The sequence below is a fragment of the Dreissena polymorpha genome, chromosome 9 (assembly GCF_020536995.1).
Source record: "Dreissena polymorpha isolate Duluth1 chromosome 9, UMN_Dpol_1.0, whole genome shotgun sequence".
Taxonomy (NCBI): domain Eukaryota; kingdom Metazoa; phylum Mollusca; class Bivalvia; order Myida; family Dreissenidae; genus Dreissena; species Dreissena polymorpha.
Window position 1 is genome coordinate 86,489,973 of NC_068363.1, and position 14,149 is coordinate 86,504,121.

Here is a 14,149-nt window from a genome sequence, read left to right on the forward strand (position 1 = left end):
CATATAATTTTGAAGCTAAAGTTTTCTCGACTCTAGAGATTTCTTATGAAAAATCATTCAGTGCCGAGTGGTAAAGAAAAAAAGTAGTCAATGCACGCGACAGGTATATTCAACAAGGTGGGAGACAGGCAAGTTTATTCCACAAGGTGTTATACCGCCATTGTCGGTATAAAAATGGGATAAAATATTTCCTGATAATGTTTATGAAGTTTCATTTTTCCTAATTTTCCAAATAATGCATTAAAAATTGCTCTGATTTAAAAAAACTTGATAGGAAGTATATAGATGTGATATTGACTGATTATAAGTCGGCACAAGTTATTCTTTCTACTCATACTAGACAACCGTTTTTGTGCTGCATAAGTGCTGCACAACCATTCAGTCATTTAGTTATTGATATCTTCATGTCCTAGGCGACTTTTGTTAGTTAATGCAATCTTCATGTCTTAGATCACCATTGTGAGTGAACGCATTCTACATGTCTTAGGTCACCATTGTTAGTGAATGCAATCTTCATGCCTTAGGTCACCATTGTTAGTGAACTCAATCTTCATGCCTTAGGTCACCTTTGTTAGTAAACACAATCTTCATGTCTTAGGTCACCATTGTTAGTGAACAAAATCTTCATGTCTTAGGTCACCTTTGTTAGTGAACACAATCTTCATGTCTTAGGGCACCATTGTTAGTGAACACAATCTTCATGTCTTAGGTCACCATTGTTAGTGAACACAATCTTCATGTCTTAGGTCACCATTGTTAGTGAACGCAATCTTCATGCCTTAGGTCACCATTGTTAGTGAACACAATCTTCATGTCTTAGGTCACCTTTGTTAGTGAACACAATCTTCATGCCTTAGGTCGCCATTGTTTGTTAAAGTAATCTTCATGTCTGAAGTCACCATTGTTAGTGAACACAATCTTCACGTCTTAGGTCACCATTGTTAGTGAACGCAATCTTCATGCCTTAGGTCACAATTGTTATTGAACACAATCTTCATGTCTTAGGTCACCATTGTTAGTGAACAAAATCTTCATTTCTTAGGTCACCATTGTTAGTTAACACAATCTTCATGTCTTTGGTCACAATTGTTAGTGAACGAAATCTTCATGCCTTAGGTCACCACTGTTAGTGAACACAATCTTCATGCCTTGGGTCACCATTGTTAGTGAACGCAATCTTCATGTCTTAGGTCACCATTGTTAGTTAACAAACTTCATGTCTTAAGTCACCATTGTTAGTGAATGCAATCTTCATGTCTTAGGTCACCATTGTTAGTGAAAGCAATCTTCATGCCTTAGGTCACCATTTTTGTGAACTCAATCTTCATGTCTTAGGTAACCGTTGTTAGTGAATGCAATCTTCCTGTCTTAGGTCACCTTTGTTAGTGAACTCAATCTTCATGTCTTAGGTCACCATTGTTAGTTAACAAACTTCATGTCTTAAGTCACGATTGTTAGTGAATTCAATCTTCATGTCTTAGGTCAACATTGTTAGTGAACTCAATCTTCATGTCTTAGGTCACCATTGTAAGTGCACTCAATCTTCATATCTTAGGTCACCTTTGTTAGTGAACACAACCTAATGTCTTAGGTCACCATTATTAGTGAACGCAATCATTATGTCTTAGGTCACCATTGTTAGTGAACACAATCTTCATGTCTATGGTTAACTTTGGTAGCAAACACAACCTTCATGTCTTAGGTCATCATTGTTAGTGAACACAATTTTCATGTCTTAGGTCACCATTGTAAGTGAACACAATCTTCATGTCTTAGTTCACCATTGTTAGTGAACGCAATCATTATGTCTTAGCCTCTAAGGTCACCATAGTAAGTGAATGCAATCTTCATGTCTTAGGTCACCATTGTAAGTGAACGCAATCATCTTGTCTTAGGTCAGCATTGTTAGTGAATGAAATCTTCATGTCTTAGGTCACCATTGTTTGTTAACATAATCTTCATGTCTTAGGTCACCTTTGTTTGTTAACAAAATCTTCATGTCTTAAGTCACCTTTGTTAGTGAATGCAATCTTCATGTCCTAAGTCACCATTGTGAGTGAACACAATCTTCATGCCTTAGGTCACCTTTATTAGTGAACACAATCTTCATGTCTTAGGTCACCTTTGTTAGTGAACACAATCTTCATGCCTTAGGTCACCATTGTTAGTGAACACAATCTTCATGTCCTAAGTAACCATTGTTAGTGAACACAATCTTCATGCCTTAGGTCACCTTTGTTAGTGAACACAATCTGCATGTCTCGGGTAACCTTTGTTAGTGAACACAATCTTCATGCCTTAGGTCACCATTGTTAGTGAACACAATCTTCATGCCTTAGGTCACCTTTGTTAGTGAACACAATCTTCATGTCTTAGGTCACCATTGTTAGTGAACACAATCTTCATGTCTTAGGTCACCATTGTTAGTAAACGCAATCTTCATGCCTTAGGTCACAATTGTTAGTGAACACAATCTTCATGTCTTAGGACACCATTGTTAGTGAACAAAATCTTCATATCTTAGGTCACCATTGTTAGTGAACACAATCTTCATGTCTTAGGTCACCATTGTTAGTGAACACAATCTTCATGCCTTAGGTCACCATTCTTAGTGAAAACAATCTTCATGCCTTGGGTCACCATTGTTAGTTAACAAACTTCATGTCTTAGGTCAACATTGTTAGTTAACAAACTTCACGCCTAAAACAACATTGTTAGTGAATGCAATCTTTTGTCTTAGGTCACCTTTGTTAGTGAACTAAATCTTCATGTCTTAGGTCACGATTGTTAGTTAACAAACTTCATGTCTTAAGTCACCATTGTTAGTGAATGCAATCTTCAATGGCTTAGGTCACCATTGTTAGTGAACTCAATCTTCATGTCTTAGGTCACCTTTGTTAGTGAACACAATCTTCATGTCTTAGGTCACCATTATTAGTTAATGCAATCTTCATGTCTTAGGTCACCATTATTAGTGAACGCAATCATTATGTCTTAGGTCACCATTGTTAGTGAACACAATCTTCATGTCTTAGGTTACCTTTGTTAGTGAACACAATCTTCATGCCTTAGGTCACCTTTGTTAGTGAACACAATCTGCATGTCTCGGGTCACCTTTGTTAGTGAACACAATCTTCATGCCTTAGGTCACCATTGTTAGTGAACACAATGTTCATGCCTTAGGTCATCTTTGTTAGTGAACACAATCTTCATGTCTTAGGTCACCATTTTTAGTGAACACAATCTTCATGTCTTAGGTCACCATTGTAAGTGAAAGCAATCTTCATGTCTTAGGTCACCATTGTTAGTGAACTCAATCTTCATGTCTTAGGTCACAATTGTTAGGTCACACAATCTTCATGTCTTAGATCACCATTGTTAGTTAACACAATCTTCATGTCTTAGGTCACCATTGTTAGTGAACTCAATCTTCATGTCTTAGGTCACCATTGTTAGTGAACTCAATCTTCATGTCTTAGGTCACCATTGTTAGTGAATGCAATGTTCATGCCTTAGGTCACCTTTAGTAATGAACACAATCTTCATATCTTAGGTCACCATTGTTAGTTAATGTAATCTTCCTGTCTGAAGTCACCTTTGTGAGTAAACGTAATCTTCATGTCTTAGGTCACCTTTGTTAGTGAACACAATCTGCATGTCTTGGGTCACCATTGTTAGTGAACACAATCTTCATGTCTTAAGTAACCATTGTTAGTTTACACAAACTGCGTGTCTTGGGTCACCATTGTTAGTGAACACAATATTCATGTGTTAGGTCACCATTGTTAGTTTAAGCAATATGTGTGTTTTGGGTCACCATTGTTAGTGAACACAATCTTCATGGATATGGTCACCATTGTTAGTTTATGCAATCTGCGTGTCTTGGGTCACCATTGTTAGTTAACACAATCTTTATGTCTTAGGTAACTATTGTTAGTTTCCACAATCTTCTTGTCCTATGTCACAGTTGTAAGTGAACACAATCTTCATGTCTTAGGTCACCATTTTTAGTTTATGCTATCTGCTTGTCTTTGGTCACCATTGTTAGGTAACACAATCTTTATGTCTTAGGTAACCATTGTTAGTTTCCACAATTTTCTTGTCCTTTGTCACAGTTGTTAGTGCACACAATCTTCATGTCTTAGGTCACCATTGTTAGTTTATGCAATCTGCGTGTCTTGGGTCACCATTGTTTGTTAACACAATCTTTATGTCTTAGGTAACCATTGTTAGTTTTCACAATCTTCATGTCCTAGGTCACCATTGTTAGTGAACACAATCTTCATGTCTTAGGTAATCATTGTTATTTAATGCAATCTTCATTTCTAAGGTCACCATTTTTAGTTCCCACAATCTTCATGTCTAAGTCACCATTGCTAGTGAACGCAATCTTCATGTCTAAGTCACCATTGCTAGTGAACGCAATCTTCATGTCTAAGTCACCATTGCTAGTGAACGCAATCTTCTTGTTCTAGGTCACAGTTGTTCCCCGTACATCGGCTACTCTGGGGTTTGCCCAGTACGTGCCCAGGGACACTCGCCTGTACACCAAAGATCAGCTGTTTGACTTCATGGTGCAGCTGCTTGGTGGGAGAGCAGCAGAGGATGTCATGTTTAACAGTGTTACTTCAGGTGAGTTTAAACCTGTCCATTTTAGCCAGATTGCATCAAAAGCTGAAGGCTTATTGAAATGCCTTGGAGTCCCTTTCCTTTGGGGAGATAGAGAATGCTTCCACAATTGGAATAGAACGAGTGACTTTCTGGTCGATAGGCTGACACTATATCCACTATGCCACGGCGACTTACAGTAAATAAAACATAATTGTTTGGATCAGTGTTGTTTAACAGTTTAAACCTATTTATTTTAGATTGGATGAGTTACAAATCTTTTCTTAATGAGACACTGCTGATTCTTTGGGAGGAGCCATAACACATGGATTGTTCCATGTCCTTCCAATCTCTAGGTGGACACCATTTCCTCTATACCACCATAACCATTAATTTTTATGCCCCCCTTCGAAGAAGAGGGGGTATATTGCTTTGCTCATGTCGGTCGGTCTGTCGGTCCGTCCACCAGGTGGTTTCCGGATGATAACTCAAGAACGCTTGGGCCTAGGATCATGAAACTTCATAGGTAGATTGATCATGACTCGCAGATGACCCCTATTGATTTTGAGGTCACTAGGTCAAAGGTCAAGGACACGGTGACCCGAAATAGTAAAATGGTTTTTGGATGATAACGTAAGAACGCATACGCGGCCAACAGGGCAAACTCTGAACAATATAACTGAAGCAACTGGTCTGTAATCCTAAATCTATAATTATCAGTCCAATGAAACATCATCCTTTGAGTAAAATAAAGTGGATCAGTAAAAATATTATCAGTATATGAGATTTTTTGTATATTTTGTATATTAAATATGGTGTTAATGTTTAATTTTGTTGATTAATATAAATATAAGCAGGACAGGGGAGGTAATACACTATTATATCTTTCTTATATACAGGGGAAACAAATGCAATAAGTTTTAATTTCATGTTTAATAAATAGAGTATATTTATCATGTCAGTGTGAGATCATTTGTTATTTTTAATGATCACATTTTATTATTACTTTGACAAAACAACACTTACCTGAATACCACAATGGATTCCACCCAAACAATACCCCACGCCCTGACCAGAATCCCCCCACCCAACCTCACCCCCCCAAATATTTTTTTAAACATCGTCTAATAAATTACCCCACCCCACATTATACCCCCCTCTCAACCCCCACCCCCCCTACCCCCCCCACCCCCCCCTATCCCCCCCACCGCCCTACCCTTCCCCACCCCCCCCATTTTTTTTTTTTAAACATCTTATAAAAAAACCCACCCCACATTATACCCCCTCTCACTCCCCCCTACCCCCCCACCCCCCCCCCCAATTTTATTTTAAACATCTAATAAATTACCACACCCAAAGACCTATAGAATACACAGATTGGACACTGTCGTCTTCGCTATAGCGATATGCGATAATATCTAACGGCGGACGTGAGTCACGTGACATTGATTTTGGAGATGCTGGTGTACCAGTAGATTCTTCTCTGTTCCAGCTACTGTCGGCCATTTTGTTTTAAAGCAATCAATTATGGGCAAAGTTGGTCGCCGCAAATAGACATATTGAATATTTTTTTGTGTAAATAAAAATAAGTTGTTATTTTTTTTGTTGATAATGCTTCAGGTTTTGGTAGTTATTATTCTTATGTTTTATTAATTTATCGGGATTTGAAAGAGAGCAATGGATTTGTTCATTTTCGTTTTGTTTTTTTAATTTAAAGGCCCAAACGATTTTTTGTTAAACTTCTTCATTTCTCATCACAGATTGATTAAGTAAGATGGTTATGCTCGGTGAGATGTTAATCTAGGTATGATTTATAAAAAGTTGACAAAAATAAGGCATTTTAAAGGATTTTGCCTTTGTACAATTTTATACTGTTATTTCTTTGAATCATTTTCACACCTGTCGCCAAAGTTGTTTTGTTTTTTTTGAAAAACTTTTCTATTTCTCATCCCAAATCGTTGAAGTATGATTTTTATGCTAGGAGAGATGTCAATATAAGTATAAATAACAAAAACGTAGAAGAAAATGTTCAATTTAAAGGATTTGGCCTTATACAATGTTGGTACAATTTTAAGCTCTTTTCCTCTGTTGTACACGATTGCTGTCAAACGTGTTTTTGTTCTTTTTGATAAACGTTTTCATTTTTCATCCCAAATAGATAAAATCAGATTTTTATGCTTGGTGATATGTTTATCTAGGTTTGAATTAAACAAACTGGAGGAAAATGTTCATTTTCAAGGATTTAGCCTTGTACAAAGTTGGTAAAATTTTAAGCTCTTATACCCTATTGTACACACCTGTCGTCAAACGTGCTTTGGTTCATTGTGAAAACCTTTTTATCCCACTTTTACAGCGAATTCGGTTGATTAAAGCCCCGTATATTAAATATCATCTATAATCAACGGCAGGAAATGACGTCAATAATTCGACGAAATGACGTCATAAATCCAGCAAAATTATCCAGTCAAACTAATTTTGTTTAAACAAAAAGGTTTACAAAATAAAAAGTGGGATAAATAGAATAATAGGTTAGTGTTTATTATAGATCAGGTTTATCATGCTCGGCACGAAAACGAAAAAGCACTCGCCAAGGCTCGTGCGTTTTGTGCTTCATGATAAACCTGATCTATAATCAACACTAACCTATTATTCTCTATGTCATTTTTCATACAAACATAACATCTTCTTCAGTTCGCTAATTGATCCGACAATTAACACGCGCGTGAAATGTTTTTTTTCTTTTCGCGAAATCCTAGTCCATGACACTTAGAGCTTTTATTAATTACCAATTAGAAAAAAAACTTGGTTACAAACAAAACTTTAATAACCTTTAACTCATGAATAAGATCTAAATAAAAAATAGAGAATTAAAAAATCCACAGAATCAATATTGAAATAAGACTAGCTGAAACCGTTTTTGGATCGAACGATCATAGCATTTATAATACTGTAATGTTGTTTTTATCAGAGACCTAGATCTATGTGTCCACATACATCTATCCGTTTTGAAATAATATTATTTTATAAGGTTTTAAATGTTTGAATTAAAAATGTATACAAGAAAATTTTATCAGCAAAAGCCTTTCAAATAAATTATTCAATGGCATTCTCGCCAAGATTTGGAAATTCTTATAGCGCTATTACTTCAACGATCACGGCATTATAAATTTTTATTTAGGGTAAATAAAATCGAGATTTTGTAAAAGCATAATTACTCATGTTTCTATGAAACTTTATTTTATAAAAATCGGATCATTATTGACCAAGTTACAGCCGCCTTTCTAAAGGGCCGTAACATTTTTGCATAACTTTGCTCGATAATCGTAGCCGTTGCTACTGGACACGTCGCTATCTTATCGCAATCGTGATACATCGGCTATCTTCGGACTCCTCCGATTGATTTATGGAATAAATCGTCTGCTGATCCTAAGTGTTCTTATCAGTTTCTTGACCACGTGACCCCGCCGCGAGATAACCCGATAAGACGCGAAGTTTCCAATCTGTGTATTCTATTTGTCTTTGCCACACCCCACATTATACCCCCCCTCTCACTCCCCCCTACCCCCCCCCCCTACCCCCCCCTCCAAAAAAAAATAGTTTTTTTTTAAACATCTAATAAATTACCCCACCCCACATTATTACCCCCCTCTCACCCCCCTACCCCCCCACCCATCCCCAAATTATTTTTTTTATTTAAAACATCTTATAAATTACCACACCCCACATTATACACCCCTCTCACCCCCCCCCCCCCACCCCCCCCCAATTATTTTATTTTTTTTAAACATCTAATAAATAACAACACCCCACATTATACCCCCTCTCACCCCCCTACCCCCCGGCCCCCCCCCCCCAAAAAAAAAAAAAACAACAACAAATAATATATTTTTTTTAAACATCTAATAAATTACCACACCCAACATTATACCCCCCTTTCACTCCCCCTACCCCCCCCTACACCAGCCCCCCCCCATTTTTTTTTTTTTTAAACATCTTATAAATTACCACACCCCACATTATACCCCCCTCTCACCTCCCCCTTGATAATGACTGGCAGATGACCCCTATTGATAACTCTGATGAAGTGGACTTCTTTTCCACGCTGATTGTTAACCCCCACCAGACTGGAGTCAATGCTGCACATGGACCATGGTCTCCAAGGCAAGTCACAGTGGGACACTACCTTATAGGTCTGATCCATGAGCTTCACTTTGTTGTTGTTCCAGTCTGCGATGATGAGTTCTCCAGAAGCTGTCTCACAGATACCTCTTATGTTGCATTTTTTTGTATCACCCTTAATCTTCACACTGTACTTCTTACTACTCTTCACTTTTATGATTTGATCAGACCTGTTTACTGCCCCTGGTTGATGTCCCTGGACCAGCTGGTGTGATGAACTTGATACTGGATCAAATACTTGGCCTGACTTGGTCAGATCACTTGTTCCGTTTCCAGGGCTAGAACTTCTAGATGTTCTAGATTCTGGATGGGATTTGTTTACCTTGAATCCTGAAGTTGTTTGGTGTCCAGGGTCAGACTGGCTGGTTTCTTTAGGTTTATTCTGTCTGCTATCCGTGTTCTGTGTTGTCCTTTTAGCAGGGTGTGATTGTTCCACTGTTCTCAGTATTTGCCCCAATCCTGAAAGAGTGGACAGGGTTTGTTGGATGGTTGTATCAGGTCTAAAGGTAAGTGTCATTTCAGTCTTTGTTGTCATTTCTTGTAAAGCTGATTCTACCTTAAGGGACTGGTCAATACATTTTCTGTACTTGATAAAACTGAGTGCTTCGCTTTTGTCTTTTATTTTCAGGAAATGCTCATGATGACATGTAATATTTTTGAAGGACTCAGTGCAGTTTTCAATGTCAGTTTGAATTGATGTTCTGATTGCGACCAGAAATGTGTCCAACTCCTTCTTGGTATATTTCTCCAGTTGATCCAAAGAATCATTAATTGTCTTTCGTAAAGTGTTGATTTCTTCCAGAATTGTTGTGTACGATTTCTCAAGAGACTTAATATTCTCCTCTAAGTCATCTTTCTCATGTATCAATTGCTGGTGTTGTGCATAAATAGTTGCTGACAACTGCTTGAAGTCTCCTTTTTGATGCAGCTGTTTCACTTTGTCAGATATTAGTACCAAATGACTGCATTTCCTACAAAAACATCAAATTAAATCATGTTTGTGTTTTTGCAAAGAATGGTTTATATTTTTAGATCTACAATTTATGTTGAATCATATTATTTTGTCACACAAAATATCTTTAAAAACATATGTCTCATAAAACCAGTTACAAATTCAAATGTCAAGGTCACATAATGGAGCATGATTTTTTTTTTGCACTATATTTGTTTGAGAACACCTTGACCTGTAAACATAAAAATTGGTATAGTGGTAAAATGGGCGGAAAAGACGTTTTTAGCCCCCGCCTATGCCATAATATTATACCATTTATCAAGGGATTTGCTCCCATTTATAAACACATATTATTTGGCAAGGGATATCAATTCAACAAATTTGATTGTTTAATTTGAGATCACATGGTTAAAGGTTGAGATCATATGACTTTGTATAAAGCAATTGTTTTCTGCAAGAAATCTAAAGAATGCTTTCACATATGATCATCTATATTGCTTTGCTTGTTAGGAGGAAAGAAAAATGATAATGAGGTCAAGAGGTCAAAGATCAAGGTCACATGTTCTTGATGCATTAAGATTGTTTATGCATATTTATATCTAGAAATCTCTTAGCATCATTTAAATCAGTATGCTGGTTTGTCTTTATGAATTATGTCCCATCATGATTGTGAAGTCAAGAGATCAAGGTCAAGGCCACAGGTAGGGCTTTGCTCCATTTTCCAATTAACTCCTTTTTCATGAATGATGCAGTGGTTAAAAATCAATATTCAACCAAACCAAGATTACAATTAACATAAGAAAGTTGAAAAAAGTATCTGGCACTCTTGTGAGTCATTTACTATCCTGGGAGAGATAAAGTTTGGCTAAAAATTGGTAAAGACATTTAAAGAAACATCTTCATAGCAAGTGCATCTATACTTACTGATGATTATGGAAATGGCAGACATGACATATCAGCTCACTGTGATCCTCACAGAATATGGTCAGTTTTTCTTTCGGGTGCTCCATACATTTCCCTTGTTCAACCACATCAGTCTCAGGCCATAGGCTGATGTTTTCTTTGCTCAAAATGGCATGCTTCTTGTAAAGATAATTATGATACTCCACACATTTGCTACAGTAAAATTTAGAACATTCCTCACAGTAAAATCTAGCCTCTGTGTTTCTATCAGTTTCCTGACAGGTGAAACAAGAAAAGTCAAAAATAAAGTCACATCCTCTATGGATTGAACCCTCCATGTTGGAAGCCATTTTTTTGTCAATATTGATTTTTTCACATTGTGTCACACCGGTCTTTACTGATATGTGTTTGATTCTTGTAAAATATACTTGTGGCGTTGATGTAATATACCTAACCCGGTATTCTAGCGGGTCGTCTATTCTTTTCATATTTCATTTATGCCCCCTGGCTTTTGTTTATAAACAAACATTTCAGACCTACTTGTTGAAACCGCAAGAAAACATCTAGTGCTGCCAATATCAATTTATTCTTGGTAATTTTATGTAAAAAAATGGAGAACATAATTTTAACCCGAAATCTACAAAAATCCATCTTGAAATGACATTTCCCATTCATAGAGAATAATGGGTTAGTGTTGATTATAGATCAGGTTTATCATTCGAGGCTTAGAAAACAAAAAGCACGAGCCTTGGCGAGAAGCAAATAATGTGCACCTCGTGATCGACTCGATAGTTTGATATCGAAAGTGAATTGTGTGTGGTGTTAGGCTACGTTGTAAACCAATGTAGTTCCTTGTATATAACAACTTAATGTCATATTGATATCATAAAACTTAAAGATTTGCAATTCAATATGATTAAAATTGTAATTAATAACGCTCGACACTTTGTTACAGAACGATATTCTGATTTAAAAAAATGATTATTTGATCAGCGGTTATTTTTGGAACGCAGAGTAATACACTGACCTTGGTTACACTACAGTCATTATCAAAGTACGACAAACACTCGTGAAAACTTATTTTGTTTAAATAAAAAAAGTTTACTGAATAAAAAGTGGGATAAATAGAATAATAGGTCAGTGTTGATTATAGATCAGGTTTATCATGCTCGGCACGAAAACGAAAAAGCACTCGCCAAGGCTCGTGCTTTTTGTTTTCTAAGCCTCGCATGATAAACCTGATCTATAATCAACACTAACCTATTATTCTCTATATAACACGCTAAGTTACATAAAAGTAATGATTACATGTATGGCATGTCTATGGGCACAATATTTAGTAAAAACACCAGTTTGTGAAGACAATGCTACACATGTCAGACAAACTAATTGAAGTTAAAGATTTCTAGTAGTGTTTTGTTGAGCTTTCTTTATTGCATAGAATTATATCGGAATAACAGAACTCAATAAACATAATAAGCTTGTCCCTATACAATGGACATTTGGCATGGAGGGTCCCTATAGATTGGACATTTGGCATGGACCTATTGAGTGGACATTTGACTTGGTGGGTCCCTATTAAGTGGACATTTTGCATGGAGGGTCCCAATAGACTGGACATTTGGCATCGAGGGTCCCTATAGAGAGGACATTTTGCATAGAGGGTTCCTATAGAGTGGACATTTGGCTTTTCATGAACATTTGAAGAATTGTAATTAAAGAAACAACCCAGGATATAACAGTAGGCCCTTCCATTTTACCGCAAACTCACAAGCACATGGAGCACGGGTCAGAATTTACCAGAATTTACGGGTTTGCAGGGGTTATTTTACTGTGAGGTTTATGGTTCCTAATTAGGGAATTTATCAAAGGTGAAGTGCTTTGATAGCAGATCTGGGTGCCACAGAGATAGTGAAAATCCTCTAATTGAAAGTGTATTGTTGTTATCAGGAAGTAATGAGCTCTACTCTGAAACATTGATAAATAAACCAGTGTTGCCATGGCTACCCTTTTAGAAAAAAAATCTGAGAGAAAATGATCAAATGTAGTACAATTTATTTTGATTGTTCTGTTGAATCTGTTGAATTTTCTTTTGAAAAAAAAAGATGAAAAAAACCTAATGTAACTACAATTTATATGGATTGTTATGTTTGGTGCAATAAGTGAATGTTGTTTAAATGTTTGAGAAATATGTTTTTGACTTAAACTTGAGCACACAACAAAGGTTGTTGTTTAAAATGTGTTGCCAATCTGTTGCTGTCTTAACCAAAACTAGTACAACAAAACATTTGTTCTAAAAACATTATGCCCAGGTGTGACATATAAAGTTGCACTAACAAAAATGAAAAAACTTATTACCGAGAAGAGATCAAAAGATAAGAAAGTTAATAGTTAAAAAGCATTGATGTTGTAGTCTCACACTATATACATAATTTTCATGAGCAGTTGCTTTTGAGATAAATCTTTCTAGACCTGCAACAGTATTAGATTAATGTGTGGTAATAATTTGATTATTATAGAAGTCAGGTAATATATGTTGCCACTAAATGGCTCTGCAAGTAACACTCATTATACAGGTGCCCATTTCTTTGGTTTTATTGATGCAAAAGCACCAGATAATGGTAGATATTGAATGACTTGAAGAAACTTAAGACATGAATGCAATAATAATTGCAATTATGGCAAATGTTGAGAAATGCAGAGAAATCGGTTGGTTAGCAGTGTGACCACTGTTAGCCACATTTCATTTGTCTGAGAGCTGACATTTAATATTTATGCCCCCCTTCGAAGAAGAGGGGGTATATTGTTTTGCACATGTTGGTCCGTCCGTCCGTATGTCCGTCCGTCCAACAGATGGTTTCCGGATGATAACTCAAGAACGCTTACGCCTAGGATCATGAAACTTCATAGGTACATTGATCATGACTCGCAGATGACCCCTATTGGATTTTCTGGTCACTAGGTCAAAGGTCAAGATGACCCGAAATAGTAAAATGGTTTCTGGATGATAACTCAAGAACGCTTATGCCTAGGATCATAAAACTTCATAGGTACATTGATCATGACTCGCAGATGACCCCTATTGATTTTCAGGTCACTAGGTCAAAGGTCAAGGTCACGGTGACTCAACTTAGAAAAATGGTTTCTGGATGATTACTCAAGAACACTTACGCCTAGGATCATGAAACTTCATAGGTACATTTATCATGACTCGCAGATGATCCCTATTGACTTTCAGGTCACTAGGTCAAGGCCACAGTGACTTTACACAGTAAAATTGTTTCCAGATGATAACTCAAGAAAGCTTACGCCTAGAATCATGAAACTTCATAGGTACATTGATCATGACTTGCAGATGACCCCTATTGATTTTCAGGTCACTAGGTCAAAGGTCAAGGTCACAGTACCAACAAATCATTCACACAATGGCTGCCACTACAACTGACAGCCCATATGGGGGGCATGCATGTTTTACAAACAGCCCTTGTCTTTTTTGTCCCCTACCGG

At 36.8% G+C, this 14,149-nt stretch overlaps 2 protein-coding genes across 7 annotated transcripts in view; one reads left to right on the plus strand and one right to left on the minus strand.

Annotated features, from left to right (window-relative positions):
• The window catches only part of LOC127843628 (paraplegin-like), a 298,425-nt gene that overhangs the window by 281,336 nt on the left and 2,940 nt on the right, over positions 1–14,149 (plus strand). For 2 of the 3 annotated variants that reach the window (XM_052373323.1, XM_052373322.1), the window contains exon 16: positions 4,476–4,632. The exons of the other annotated variant lie outside the window; for it this stretch is intronic. In XM_052373323.1, the coding sequence (XP_052229283.1) occupies positions 4,476–4,632 (157 nt within the window). The remainder of the gene's footprint in view (positions 1–4,475; positions 4,633–14,149) is intronic. 3 annotated transcript variants of the gene reach the window in all.
• LOC127843626 (5-oxoprolinase-like) overlaps positions 1–14,149 on the minus strand; it is a 298,491-nt gene that overhangs the window by 215,180 nt on the left and 69,162 nt on the right. The window lies entirely within an intron of this gene.